At 39.7% G+C, this 16,297-nt stretch overlaps 1 protein-coding gene across 1 annotated transcript in view; it reads left to right on the forward strand.

Annotated features, from left to right (window-relative positions):
* Positions 1–16,297, forward strand: part of NSMAF (neutral sphingomyelinase activation associated factor) — a 155,172-nt gene that overhangs the window by 58,139 nt on the left and 80,736 nt on the right. The window contains exons 15-16 of the mRNA XM_033933475.1: positions 7,262–7,352; positions 10,592–10,655. Of these exons, the coding sequence (XP_033789366.1) occupies positions 7,262–7,352; positions 10,592–10,655 (155 nt within the window). The remainder of the gene's footprint in view (positions 1–7,261; positions 7,353–10,591; positions 10,656–16,297) is intronic.

The following is a 16,297-nucleotide window of genomic DNA, read 5'->3' on the forward strand; positions in this document are numbered from 1 at the left end:
TGGTCGCTGTTCTTTGAACCTTTTCTAGCACCACTATATCTTTCTTGAGATAAGGCGACCATAATTGAACGCAATACTCCAGATGAGGTCGCACCATGGAGCGATACAGGGGAATTATAACATTCTTAGTCTTGTTAACCATCCCTATTTTAATAATTCCTAGCATCCTGTTTGTTTGTTTGGCCGCCGCCACACATTGGGCGGAGGATTTCATCATATTGTCTACTATGACACCCAGATCCTTTTCTTGGGCACTAATCCCCAAGGTGGACCCTAGCATCCGATAACTATGATTCAGGTTATTCTTCCCAATGTGCATAACTTTGCATTTGTCCACATTAAATTTCATCTGCCTTTTGGACGCCCAGTCTTCCAATTTCCTCAGGTCCGCCTGCAGTTTTTCACAATCCGCATGTGTTTTAACAACTTTGAACAGTTTAATGTCATCTGCAAATTTAATCACCTCACTCGTCATTTCAATCTCCAGATCATTTATAAATAAGTTAAATACCAGTCCCAGTACAGACCCCTGTGCCACTCCACTGTTTACTCTCCTCCATTGAGAAAAATGACCATTTAACCCTATCCTCTGTTTTCTATCCAATAACCAATTCCTAATCCACAACTGAACTTTGCCACCTATCCCATGATACTTTAATTTTCTCACGAGCTTCTCGTGAGGAACTTTATCAAAAGCTTTCTGAAGATCAACCAGCTCACCTTTATCCACATGTTTAGTCACACCTTCAAAGTCAAGCAAATTGGTGAGGCACAGTCTCCCTCGACTGAACCCATGCTGACTCCGTCTCATTATATCATGTTCCACAATTTTATTTTTTATAATCGTTGCTACCATTTTGCCCGGCACTGAATTGAGGCTTACTGGTGTGTAATTTCCTGGATCTTCCTTGGAGCCATTTTTAAAAATCGGCGTAACATTGGCCAGTCTCCTCCAATCTTCAGGTACTACAGATGATTTTAGCAACAGGTTACAGATCATTAAAAGTAGGTCAGCAATTTCATGTTTGAGTTTTTAGTACCCTGGAATGTATACCATCCATCCAGTCCTGGCGATTTATCACTTTTTAACTTGTCGATTTGATTTAGAAACATAGAAAGATGACGGCAGAAAAGGGCTATAGCTCATCAAGTCTGCCCACTCTATTGTCCCACCACATTAAGTCAGAGTGCTGCTCAACCCACGTAGAAAGCAGCTCTACATCTTCCAGATTCACCGAGATTTCTTTCAGTTCCTCTGCATCATCACCCTAGAAAACCATTTCTGGTTCAGGTAGATCTCTTACATCTTCTTCCGTAAAGACCGAAGCAAAGAATTAATTCAGTCTTTCTGCTATGGCCTTATCTTCCCTGAGCACCCCTTTTGCTCCTTGATCATCCAAAGGTCCCACAGATTCCCTCACAGGTTTTCTGCTTCTGATGTACCTAAAAAATTACTATGAGTTTTTCCCTCTTTTGCAAGTTTCTCTCCAATTACCTAGAAAACCATAACATACTCCATCCCACACAATCCGGCTTCAGAAACAACTTCAGCACGGAAACACTAGTAGGATCTCTCTTGGATACAGCCAGACAACATCTCAGCACAGGAAAAAAAAATGATGCTCATACAACTAGACCTTACCGCTGCATTTGACTTGGTGGACCATAACATTCTACTACAAATCCTGGATACAATAGGTATCACAGATAAAGTATACACATGGTTTGAAGGATTCCTTAAATCAAGAACCTATAGAGTAAAATCAGACAAACAAATCTGAACTTTGGTCAAACCCCTGCGGAGTTCCCCAAGGATCCCCTCTATCCCCGACTCTCTTCAATCTCTATACAGCCTCCCTCAGCTCTCACCTGGACAAACAAGGCATAACCTCCTACAGCTATGCCGATGACATTACCATTCTCATACCCTTCGATCAACCTGAACTCTCCATGATGAACACAATATACCAAACACTAAAATCAATAGCAACCTGGATGAAAGATCACAAACTGAAATTGAACCCAGATAAAATGAAATTCATCCTCCTAGAAAACAACAAAATACCAACCATAACCAACATTGAAATCAACGCAATCAACTACCCCATACAAACCACCCTCTAAAACTGCTAGGAATAACTATCGACAGATGCTGCACCATGCAACTGCAAATCAATAAAACAATACAAAAGTCATTCTTAGTCATGAGAAACTTAAGACAAGTTCGGAAATTCTTCGAGAAAACTCAATTCCAACTCATAGTTCAGTCCTTAATACTAGGCCTACTTGACTACTGTAATATCCTCTACCTCCCATGCCCTACAACCATAACAAAACAACTACAAACTATCCAAAACACAGCACTAAGATTCATCTACTCATTAAAGAAACATGATCACATTACAGAAGCATATCTCCAATCGCATTGGCTTCCGATCCCAGCAAGAATACAATTTAAATTCTACTGCCTACTATTTAAGACTTTATACGGAGACAGTCCAAACTACCTGAATAACCGCTTCATCCACAACACCGCAACCAGACATAGGAAAACTCACACCCCATTCTCATACCCCCCAATTAAGGAGGTCAAACGGAAAAAACTATATGATGGCCTCCTGGCCACTCAAGCAGCCAAACTAGACAACCAAATCGCCAATCTACTGACGGCATCCCTCGACTACAAGACTTTTAGAAAAGAAATAAAGCCCATACTCTTCAAGAAAACTCTGAAAAAAGAAATAATACCACAAGTCTCAAACTCCACCTCTCACTAAAGCCAACTACCCCAAACAAATAACCTTACCCATTTCTAACTCTTTTTGAAAATGACCAATTTTTTTTTTTTTTGTAAGTTCTTGTTGTAATATATCTTGGATAATTCTTTTGTAATCCGCCTTGAACTGCAAGGTAATGGCGGAATAGAAATCCCTAATGTAATGTAATATTCTTCCTTTACTATCTTTATCAATGTTTTGCATCTAACTTGCCAGTGCTTGTGTTTCTTCTTATTTTCTTCATTTGTAAAGGCTGTAAGATTAGCAACACCAGAGTGGTAACTTATGTGAACATACAGGGATTACAAGGAGTGCCCCCTTGCAAATGGAAGCTCACTTTCAGGCTCTTTCCGCTGCCCACGTGGCCAAAGTGGAAAATGTTAAGGCCAACTTTATAAGTCAACAGTTCATGGACCTGGGGGAATGGTCGCTCTCGCATAGGGTGTTTGATCTAATTGTGCAGTACTGGGGAAGACCAATGATAGATTTGATGGCTTTGGCCAGGAACACAAAAGCCAAATGTTTTTTCAGTCAAAAACTGAAGTAGGAAGCACAAGGTTGGATGCTTTGGTCCAGCCCTGGCTGCTCGACAGTCTCCTTTTTGTCTGCCACCTTGGGCCCATGGTAGGCTGGGCCAACCACAAGATTGCAACTCATCCAAGCCTTGTGATCCTGGTGGCTCCAGTCTGCCCTTGTCGGGCTTGATATGCAGACCTAATATGTCTTTACCTGGATGAAGGTCTCTGGCTGCATCTTCATCACAGTGTTCTCAGTCAGAGGCTAGCCCCCATGGAGAATCCACAGCACTTTGGTCTTACAGCATGGCTTCTGAGTGGTCTGTGCTAGTTTGAAAGGATTATTCCAACTATTGCAGTGTGTGTGGGCTGGTGTCCACACACACTGCAACCTGGTGTTTACATTTTCTTCTGTCAAACACAATAATAATTTTACAAGCAATACTTCACTGATAACATTACTTTTGATCTGATAATGCAATGGTTAAGCATCGCTATATAATCATTGACCATTTAAGAGATTCTGTCACAATTACTTCTTAATCAGAATTTAGACTCCTGAGGTAGGTCCCTTTGGGTTGAAACATGATCATGTTGAGTCTTATAATACAATTAAGTGACTGAGCACCAAAGTCACCTTTGTTGTTGTTTCTTGCTTTCCAAGTTCTGGGAAGGCGGTATCTCTCTCTTGTTTCTCCGAGATTTCCACGTCAACCAGAACATTCGTCTGCTTGCTTTTCAACCCACGGGGTATGACAAACAGGATACAGTGTTGAAGAAGCTGGACGTTCACAGGTTTTTGCTCTAGTATTTGGAAAGGACAAATGACTTTTGCCTTTCTGACCATCTGTTCGTGCATACCAGCCACTCCAGGCTTAGCACGCCAGCTTCTATGGCCTCTATTGCTAGATGGATTCGTATGGCCATCTCTTTGGCATACATTACCTGCAGTAAGCAGCCACCAGTCTCTCTCAAGGCACACTCATCCAGGAGTGTCACCTCTTTCTGTGCGGAGTCTTGGGCAGTTCTTCCCACATAGATTGGTTGAGCAGCTACTTGTCTACTCTGCATACTTTTTCCAGATTTTCCAGGGCAGATGTGGCAGCTCAAGAGGATGCTACTTTTGGGTCCTCGGTCTTATGGTTGGCTCTTTTGTCCATCCCTAGATGTCGCTATTGCTTTGGTACGTCACCACATATACGGAATCTAGAGTAGATGTAACAGAATGAAAGATTAGGTTCTTTCTGTTAATCTTCTACGGATTCCATATGTCTCGACCTCTGTATATTCTGTACCGCCTGCTTTCTGCCTCAGATATTTGTATTCCACACCTGGAATTCTTCTTTCAGCCAGACAGTTATATTCAAATCTATTTTATTAAGCAACAGTAAATACAACAGCAATGACAACCATGGTATACATTTCCATCAAACACCCGCGGAGGACTGGACTCTTATGTCCTCCCCGGACCCATCATACCCCCACCCCCCGACAAAGAAGCCCCTACCCCCCACCCACCCCTCCCCCATCCCCCCACATCTACAGAAAAACTCGTAAGCAGGGAACAGCAGTGACACCTAGAAGCACAGTTTCAGAGGTGGAGTCTATTCAAGACCCGGCTACGACTCTCAGGAGTCAAAATGTTCAAATACGGAGTCCAAGTGTGAACAAAGTCTCTGCTCCGGCGTCGAGAAGAACGAGCCAAACGGGCCTCCCATCCCATAAGTTCATGGAGGCGATTCCTCCAGTACCAGAATGAAGGTGGTTCAGGAGACAGCCAGCAACACATGATACATTTCTTCCCCAAAATAAAACATTTACTAAGAGTATGTGTATTCCTCAGTCTCTGGTTTCTTTATTGTTAGTGCCAATTGCACACAGCAGGTTGTATCTCTATGGTTATTTTACAATTGCTATGCTGAATTGTTTTCTAAGTTACAGAGCAGAACAGAATTGTTTACTGTATGCTGGGAGATGCCCCGTTCCCCTCCTTCTTTGTCTATTGGATTCACAATCTTCGCTTATGCTGATGATATACAATTACTCCACCCAATCAATACCTCAAATTCCTCAGATATAACAGACATAAATAATAAACTTGATACTGTAAATAACTGGCTCTTTACAAATAAACTCTCTCTCAATATTGATAAATCTTGTGCCCTACTACTCCCAATCAAAAACAGTGAATCTCTACCTGGCAAAATTTCTATCAAATCCACTCCTATACAAATGGAATCAAAAATAAAATTATTAGGAGTTATTATAGATGAGAATCTTACATTTCACAATCAAATCAGTTCAGTAGTTAGAATCTGTTTCTTCAAACTTCGTCTCATCCGTTCATTAACTTCAATTCTAGGGATAGAGGCAATCACAATTCTGATTCACTCTCTTGTTATCTCTCATTTAGACTATTGTAATTCCCTTTATAACGGCCTGCCACGAAAAGAAACCCGCCGTCTACAATTAATACAAAATACAGCAATAAAACTCATCTACAAAATAGGCAAATATGATCATGTTACCCCACTTCTGAAAGAGGCACATTGGTTGCCTATCATACATCGTATAACTTACAAAATCATTTTGCTCACCTTTAAAATAAAACTCTCACACCAGCCCCTATATCTTGATAAGGTCATCATCCCCCAATGTTCATCACATACTTTGAGGTCAACTGACCAAAAACTTCTACGAATTCCTTCCGTAAAAGAGTTTTACTATACCCGGAAAATAAATTTTACAGTTGTCGCCCCAACATTATGGAATGCCCTACCACAACAACTCAGAGAAGAACAACATTTAGATAAATTCAAAACCAACTTGAAGACGTTCTTATTTCGTGACGCCTTTGCCTGTCCTTAAACCCACCTTCCTTTTCTTCTCTTCTTCTTCTCTATTTCCCTTTTCTCGTTTTTCTTTTTTTTCTTTTTTTTTTCTCTCTTCTTCTTTCTTCTCTACTCCATTTCGCTGATTCCAATTTATTAAACCAACCGCTTTAAAAAAAAAAAAAGCGACCCTTTCCAATATGTTTTCTTCCCATTCCCACTTTCTCCCTTTCTTCTCCAAAACATGTAACTTTTCCCCTCCTTTTCCCCTTATCCTCACTTTCATGTTAGTCAAGTTATGTTTTTGATGTTCACCCATTGGCTTTTTATATTTATGACTTTTTTTCTCTTTTTATAATTTTATTGTAAACCGGCCAGATACCTGTTGATGGTCGGTATATTAAAAATTTAATAAACTTGAAACTTGATAAACTTCCAATGGGACTCTCATGCTTTGGGACATAACTGGAGGGTACACTGGGCTTCGCCTCCATATAGGAGGTACTCAAAGCTGTAAGTATTCTCCCTTCTGCAAGTCTAGTTCATGGGAATGGATTTATCACCACATGTACGGAATCCATAGTAGATTAACAGAAAGAAGATTATCCAGGTAAGAACCTAATCTTTCATTGGCTATAGAACATTTTGCCTCTGTGATATTTAAGATTTTGTGTTTGTTTTTACTAAATGTTGTAACAGACTTGGAGAAGAGCTGAACAGATTATATATATCAAATTTTTCTGTCACTAGAAGACTGGGCCTATTTCTGATCTAAAACCTCCTGGGCACTCTTCTCACCAAATGTATCTCTATCCTTAGGCGTGGATCCCCCAAATTCTATAATAAAGTGTACATCTTTAGTGAATGCCTCGAACCACCCATACTTCTCCCTGCCTCCTTTTCAGTTGCACACTAAAAGATATACATATGCATCTTTATGGAATAGCTCTTAGCAAGATGTGTATATAAATCCAATTATTGAAATTAACTGCTCATTTATTGATCAAGTTGTACACGCAATTATGTAATATGCCTGATGGGTGTGCAATTTTGGGTACTGTATATAGAATCTAGAGGTATGTGTATTTAATATTTTAAAAGCAATAATTTTTCTTTTTTATTTTTGTATGTGTTTCAGACACGCTATCAGGAAATGTCAGATCCAAAGTTTATGTATGGGAGTCACTACTCCTCTCCAGGCTATGTTCTGTTCTATCTTGTCAGAGTTGGTAAGATTCTTTAACCAATTGAATACTGTGTAACACGCCACTGTATTACTTACCATGATACAGAATTATACAAAAAAAATTAGGCACAAAAGGGGTAATTCTTAGTAAAATGCCTAAAGCTAACCATTGGGATGATGTGGGCTAAGTACAAATTCTAATAATGGTAGTTGTGCACATAACTGCTGTTATGAACACTAGTGCAAGTCCACGTTTGTGTGCCTAATTTTAAACGTGAGCACTTATGCCAGCTCAATGGCTGGAGAAAATACTAGTATTCTATAACTGTCTGACATACCCTTGATCTACTCATGCCCCTCCCACACACCCCTTTGAAATTCTGGTCTCTGAAATTAGAGCATGCAACTTATAGAATACTGACTAAGGGCAGTTAACATACGTAACTAGTAATTTGTGCCAATTTATAGACTAATAATCATTAGCACCATTGGCTCATTAAGTTATGTGTGGAAATGGCCTTATTGTATAACTTGCACATGTAAATTTGCTTGCTAGTCATAAATTTGAGTGTGCAACTTTCTAGAATTAGGTGGGGAGGAAATACGTAGTCTTACAGTTTCTATACTGCCTTTGCTGACTAGAAGGACAAAGTGGTTTATAATTCAAATTAAAATATTGGAAAAGGAACTCCAGCATAAAATAGAAAAGATCAAATAGACCAAAAGCACACACAATATTACAGACATGTCAACCCCCACCCCCCACCCCCCATTGTCCAACATCATCTCCTCTCTCTTTCCTGCTGTTTTTCACACCCTCACAAACAATTATACAGGTTCTCTCCCCTTCTCTTCCTCCTGTTGTTCAGCATTTCTCCCTCTTCCTTCCCTCCCTCCCTTCTACTGTATGTCTAGATCAAAAAAATCTTTCTTCCCCGCTATCCTCATGTTCAGCATTTCTTTATTTAAAAATTTCTTACTCACTACATCTACAATTCTGAGTGAGTTACAAGTAAACACCCATAAATTAAGCAAACATCAAACAATAACCATCACAAAAAAACAGAAAACCACATCCATTAAGGTAACCAAAAAATCTAAAAACCAGCCTCAGTGCAACAGGCCTAATGATAGGTGGCCATATGACTTCCTCTCAACCATCTGACTTACATAAAAAATATCTCTCAACCAGCACTGTTTTTAATTAGTTTCCTAAAATTTATTAAAGATGATGCACTTCTTACATCGTCCCTCCCCACCATCTCCAGGTCTAACATATCTCTCTCTCTCTCTTTCTCTTTCTCTTTCTTTCTTTCTCTCTCTCTTTCTTTCTCTCTTTCTCTTTCTTTCTTTCTCTCTTTCTCTTTCTTTCTTTCTCTCTTTCTCTTTCTTTCTCTCTTTCTCTTTCTTTCTCTCTTTCTCTTTCTTTCTCTCTTTCTCTTTCTTTCTCTTTCTTTCTCTCTTTCTCTTTCTTTCTCTCTTTCTCTTTCTTTCTCTCTCTCTCTTTCTTTCTCTCTCTTCCCTTCCCTCCCTTCATCCTATTGTCCACCATCTTTCTCTTCCCCTCCCTTCTGTTCCTACCCATCATTTCTTCCTCCAGCCCCTCCCTCCACCCCTGGTCCAGCATTTCCCCCTCTTGCTCAACCCCCCTCCCGCTCTATCTTCAAACATCTTCAGGGGGCCCGCATGGTCCAGCATCTTTTCTCCTCCCCACCCTGGTCTGATGTCTACCTCAATATACATTTCTCTTCACATTGGTTGCCAGCCCAGCAGTGATTCTGATGCAATGCCTGCAGCCTTTCTGGAGCTTTCCTTCTGTCGCGTTCCATCCAGGCAGAAATAGGAATTAGAGTCAGAAGGGACAGAACATAGCAAAAGAAAAGCTCTGATGGCCAATGTGAAGAGAAATGCACATTGAAGTAGGCCGAGAGAGTTTGGAGAAGGTAGGGAGGGAGAAAGAGAAAAGATGCCGGGCCCTGGAGTTCTGGGGCCCAGGGCAGCTATCTTGTTTGCCGTCTCCTCTCCCCAAAGCTGACCCTGAAAACTAGATATAGCAGTAAAGGAGAAAAACACATGAATAAGATTACTAATAGAAGAACCAGCACAAAATTATTTATTCTGTATAATATATTAAGAAAAGAAGATCTTAAAGTACCAAGAAATGTAGTCAGAACAAAACAAAATGTGATAGACAATAACTAAATTTCCCCAACTGTAATGGGTGCTACTGGTGTGATTAAAAAATCTCCCAAGTTGGCACCATGCCAATTTTCATTGGCGTTGGAGGTTCTTAAGACTCCTGAGTCAATCCCGTTGGCCGAAACATGTACATGTCGAGCCATCGAGTCGTTGGATGAACTTTTGTGCTATTGGATGAATAAAGGTTTTTACACTATCGGATGAGTTGAAGGACACTTTTATTAGTGCACATCATTCTGGTTTGGCCAAATGAAAGGCATCGCATTTTATAAAGAAATCCACTGTGCCAACAAGAAAAATAGTGGAATGAGTTTTCTAATTTGTGAGACTTCAGATAATGTTGCTGACCAGTCTGCTTACCTTTCATACTTCTCCTTTTATCATGCTGCGCTAGAGGGTTTTAGTGTAGGCCAGCGAGGTAAGTGCTCCAATGCTGTGAGTGTTGAAACATTTGCCGTGCCGGCTCGCACTAAAAAAACTCTAGCGTAGCTTGATATAAAGGGGGCCCATAATCTTTGTCTCCACATATAGGGGCCCTTTTATTAAGCTGCGTTAAGCAATTTGCATGGACTTGGGCTAACAGCTACCTTGCATCAAAATATTAGCTGCTTAATGCAGATAGGGATAAGTCATATGCATCACATGGATGGACGTAGGTACGGCTGCCAGTGACAATGTAGCACACTAGCTGTTTTGATTGCTGATAACACTGCCTCTTCAGGAATGCTAAGTGTAGCCATGTTACTGGCAGCCTGGTAGCATAGCCATGATCTATGTCCTTCCTGATCTGATGCCTCCCCCTGAACCAAGCCCCCAAGAGCAGACCCCACACTACCTCACCCTCCTTCAGGACTTAGTTTTTTTCTGATATTAGACAAATCAGTTTTAATTGCTTCAGCTGGGCTATTGTTGTGAATAGTTTGTCACGATACACAGCCATTTATAAGACTTGAACTGGAGCTTGAGAACTTTTCCTGCTTGGGCTCATTCACAAAATTTATTACATAGAATCCTAAGAAAGAAGTTAATTTCACAAGAAGAGGGATGTCTCTTATGTGTTCTTCTTTGTTCTTATTTCCTTAGCACCTGAGTACATGCTCTGTATTCAAAATGGCAAGTTTGACCATGCTGACAGAATGTTTAACAGGTGTGTTGTGTAATCTCCATGTTCGTATAGCTTTGTAAATGTTTATGAAAAAAAACATTTGCCTGCATCTTGGCTCATCAATTTTGATAATTCCCACTGTACTATTCTGCATTTGTTTGGTGTGGGAGTGCACGGTTTTCTCCTTTATTTTTTGGGGGGGGGGAACTAAGAAAAAACAGTATGCATATGTATGTATGTGTGTGTGTGTGTGTGTGTGTGTATATATGTAAATGTATATACACAGTAGTATATATTAGGTGCCATCGACTCATGTTCGAGCCCTAGCGACTTGAAGAACATCATCAAGTTTTCATGGCAGAATACAGAAGTAGATTGCCGAGACTTTCTTTTGCACAGTATAATTTGATGTTGTCATCATTTTTACATCAAACACAATCCTCCGCCTCCAACACTGCCCATCTGCTGCTGCCCAGATAGGTGGTACATCATTAGTCTGACATCTCCATTGAAACCTGTCCGCCTTGGGAGGCCCTGCTGGTAGTGAAACTAACGACAGCATAGCTTTCAGCTTCTCAGATGTGTACAAACCCAGTAGCATGACAAGCCCATGTACCATGCATCAATAGTATTTTTTTGTTTTTTTTATTTGTTACTATGAGCCTGCAAAAGACTCTAATGTTGCAGGCCAGCTGCCAATATTGAGAGGCACTTTAACCTGACAGTATAGCTGAATATTGGCTCTGACTGCTGCAGCACTGCCTAGGCAGTGCGTTGGTGTTCCAGGGGCAGAGTCAGGCTGAAGAAAGACTTACCCAATTAGTGGAAATGTTCAAGCTGCTAACTGCTTAAGTAAGTGAATAAAGCAAAAAGGCATTCCTGACTTCATCCACTGAGCTACCTGGGCATCAGTCTGAATATCATTTGGTGTCTGAGTAACTTCTGGATAGCCATGCTAACCCAATGCCAATATCCAGACACGCCCAGCATTGAATATTTAGGCTTAATTTAATCCGTGGCTGTCAGTGGTTTAAATTCATTAACTATGGTGAAAATTGACCCATATGTCTTTAAGGCATGAATCATTTAATGAATTAACTTTAATGTTCTGAAAAGATTATATGTTAGAGGATATTTGGGGTTCTATTACATGACAACGTGTTACCAGCCCAGGCCATTAGACATTTATCCAGACATTCTTTCTCTTTAAAACATGTGACAAAAAGCAAGTCATGGAAACTGCTAGAGATTTTTTATTTTAATGTGTGGTTTTTTGGGGTTTGTTTGTTTGTTTTTTTTCTGTAATAAGAGTGTTCAAATACTTCTGGGGTCGATATTCAGCCAGCGGTGCTCAGCATTTTGCTGACTGCCACTGTTGTTATGCCTTGGAGTTCAGTACTGGATCATGTCCGGACTTCAGCATGAATTTTCAGGTTTGCAGAACTGGCTAATACATAACCAGTTAAATATGAAATTTAGCACTTAATTAGCTATGGGGCACCATATAAAGATAGGACCGACCTTAATATGCAGTTACCATGGCCAGTGAAATGCCATTACTGGCCAAGTGTTGACTTCATCCCCATCGCACCCCCAAAATAGCCAGTTTTTACATAGACACTGACCAGTTAAGTGCTGTTGAAAATGACTGGCCAGCCCTGAATAAGCGATTTAAGCAGCCAGGAGCTGTTTCCTCTCGTTCTCTTCACCTTAGAGAGGGTGAACAATCTCTCTGTCTCTACTAAGTCAATTCCCTTCAATATCTTGAATGTTTCGATCATATCCCCTCTGTCTTCTCTTTTCTCTAGCCTCTCGTACAGCAATTCCTCCAGTTCCTTAACCATTTTTGTCGCTCTTCTCTGGACCCTTTCAAGTAGTGATACCAACACTGACTTATTTTAAGCTCGGACATCCTCGTCTATTTGTGATTGGAAGTTTCCTTGCATACAATTGCCTCTTCCATTTTCCAGCCTTTTGTCCAAACTTTTGTGTGGATACAGATCTTTTTCTCTAGCTCTTTTGGACTTTATTGCCTTACTTCATGTCTTTACTTCCCTAGTTTAGGCAACTCTCTTCCTTTCTGATTCTTGCTACCCATTCAGGACATTTTGACTGCCATTGAGTTCAACCCTGCCAGTTAGCTCTTCTCCCATAGATACCCTTCCATCAAGCTTCAGATTTTGCCTGTGCAGAAAGAATATTGATCACAGATTCACATGCTATCTGCTGTCACTGTATAGAATTTATTCATGATGTCCCCAACTGCTCCTCCTGTGCAAAAAATATCTCCCAGAGCAAGGAAGTTCACAGTATTTGAAATGGAGGTCCTTCAGCCAAAGCTGGATCATTTGGATGTAAGGAGAAGAGCTCTAAGGAGGCTTCAAAACACCCATCAGTGGCACATTGCCCTCACTGTGCAATTTAAAAGCGCGTGAAATACCAGCATTTATTAACTACATGTGTTTTGTGCTCCATGGGTCTTGTGTTCCAATGGTCAAACTGTTCTGTAAACACCGCCTGTTCTCTTTTCCTTTCCAAAAGCTCCTTCCAACAGCTCCAAAAAAAGGAAAATCTCTTAATGACCGTGTTATAAAGCATTTTGCGACAAGAATGCATTGCGACCGACTCCCTTCGACATGTGCCAATGATGTACGCATATGACACGCTACAATAATCCACGCCTATGACTGACATAACAAATCTGGCATATGCATACACTGTTGCTGTATCAACTGGGCTATTCTGTGCATGTGTGAGAGTCACTCTCACAGCGATCGATCGGACAGGATCAAACAGAGATTGCAGTGAACCTCTGCGCAAATCATTTATATGCAAACTTGTTTGAGCATCGATTGCTGTTTCAGAATCGGCCAAAATATTAGCCCATAGCACAGTCTTACTGACCATGTTTAGTGCATCTAGCCCAGAGTAGGAGACATCCCATGTACTGTTGAGAACTTGTTCAGTGTTGGCATTAATGAAATGGTAACCCCTCATTAAAAACCACTGCTCAACCCTGCAGGAGGACTGGCACAGTTACAAGGGAGCATACTCTCACTGTTATGCTTTTTGAAGAACCTATTCCTATTGTAAAAAAAAACCCAAAAAGTGCAGATCTTTTATTTTTTATTTTTATTAAGTTTCTAAAACAAATAAACAAAGTGTATAATTATTGAATAAAACATAAAACAAATCAACTGTGCAAATAATTTAAAAACCAATTGGAGGAAATTTTTTTTCACTCAGAATAGTTAAGCTCTGGAAGGCGTTGCTAGAGGATGTGATAAGAGCGGATAACGTAGCTGGTTTTAAGAAAGGTTTGGACAAGTTCCTGGAGGAAAAGTCTATAGTCTGTTACTGAGAGACACTGGGGAAGCCACTGCTTGCCCTGGATCGGTAGCATGGAATATTGCTACACCTTGGGTTTTGGCCAGGTACTAGTGACCTGGATTGGCCACCCTGCGAATGGGCTACTGGGCTTGATGGACCATTGGTCTGACCCAGTAAGACTATTCTTATGTTCTTATATGTATGAAATATATATAACTGATATATAAGACTAACACACGCATTATCAGTAAATGTTATGTCTGACATATAAGAGAATTTCCAACGAGCATCACTTAATTATGTTAAGAGAAGATGATCAGTATAATCTTGATACCATATGATAATAATAATAATTTATTTTTATATACCGCCTAAACAGCAGTTCATAGCGGTTTACACAATTAGGTACACAGTATACAATTTGATAATAACATCATCTAGCATATTGATTGTATGCAGATCTTTTTAATGTGGAGATTACCATGTACTGTATACATCTGCAGCAGTCCCAGAATACAGAACATAGGAGAAGTACTGTAACATTGAAATGTAGATCCTTTTAATTTTACTCCAAGAGTAGCATACCATGGAATGCTAAAGAGCTGTTTGATGCGCTCTCCAGTATCAAATTTATGAAGGATATCTGGCATACAAAGTCTCCAACAGAAAGTCCCTATTCCCTTGGGACCTGAATGTTGTTATTCAGCTGATAAAACCTCAGTTTGAAACTTTGTAGTGGCCACCTAAAAGGTAATTATATATTGTACATTTACATGCCCTGTGCATGCGTAAAGGTACAGAATACTAGCATAAGGGTACACTTACCCTTGAAAGTGCCAGCAGGATGCCAAAGCACTCTACAGGCACAAGTAAATTGCAACGAGCATAAATACAAGAGGGCATATGTGGATTCCGGAACTTGGAGGCTTGGTGGATGGTTGGCTAGCAGTTGAGCTCCCTCCTCTGAGCATTATTTAAAGAAACTTTAAAGAAACAATTTTTCTTCTATTTGAATATAAAATCTCTAAAATGGCATCAAACAAGCAGAAGATGCAAGAAACACCTGCAAAATCTGAACTCCAAGATTCAAATTGGTGGATTTAAAGTCATCTGGAAGTGTTGGATGATTGCAGGAATGCGTGTATTAGAAGATGTTATTTCTAATGGTAAGCTGCTTGATTTTTCACAGTTGCAACATAAATATGGCCTCAATAAATCACAAAGTTTTAGATGGATGCAACTGAAGCAGGCCATTCAGGTGGGGTTCCCTGAATGGAAAAATCTTAATCAATATAATTTCTTAATCTAAATCTTAATCAATATAGTTTGGAATTCTTATGTTTTCAGGTGGACTTCCTGGGACACCAGGCCGCTCAGTGGTATAAATTGATATCTGGATTTATGAATAAAAATCCAAAGACTGGTCTTCGGGACATTTGGAGCATTGAGATTAAGCATCAAATTACTGCGTCTCAATGGCCACGAATTTGGTCTTGGAGGATGAGATGTACAATGTCTCTCTCTATGAGACAAACATGGTTTTTCCTGTTGCATAGAGCATTCTGGACCCCTATTCGTTTACAAAAATTAGATTGCCCTAAGTCTAATAGATGTTGGCATTGTCATCTTGAAGCAGGGACTTTAGATCACCTATTATTCTATTGTCCATTTATTTTGGCTTTTTGGAAATCAATATGGGGCAAATAAATTGTTTGTTAGAAAATCATGTGGCATTATCATATAATACAGAATTTGGCATGTCTATGAGAGCTAAGAGCCAAATATTTTCCAGAAATAATAAACTTTTACTTATTTTAACAGGAGTCGCCATACAACAAATAACATGTAATTGGAAAAATTGGAATAGATTGAACTACAGTTTTTGGTGGAATTCAGTGTGTCTTATTTATAAAATGGAAAGAACATTAGCTATTCAGAAAGGGAATTTTTAATAAATTTCAAGATGTGTGGGGGCCATTAACAAATTATTGCAATGAATAGGTATCATTTTCCCTGATTAATACAAATGAAATAATGGGGAGGGGGGGGTAGTTTTTTGAATTTTCATTATTTGCTTTGAATGGAAGGAAAGACTTTTATATGGTATATGTGTTATGAGATATTGAAGGGTTGGGAGGGGAAGGGATAAATTCTATTTAATGTGAAAAATTGTAGAATTTCAAGTGATGTATTTAAGTTAAAATGTTGTTACTTTTTGATGCACTTGATGTAAGTTATAAAAATGAATAAAGAATATTAAAAAAAAAAACCCAAGAGGGCATATGTATGGGCAGGCAATGGGGAGGGCTCCCACTTAGATGTATAACTTAGACTACAGTGTTACCCATATTCCG

Source organism: Geotrypetes seraphini, chromosome 2 (assembly GCF_902459505.1).
Source record: "Geotrypetes seraphini chromosome 2, aGeoSer1.1, whole genome shotgun sequence".
Lineage (NCBI taxonomy): Eukaryota > Metazoa > Chordata > Amphibia > Gymnophiona > Dermophiidae > Geotrypetes > Geotrypetes seraphini.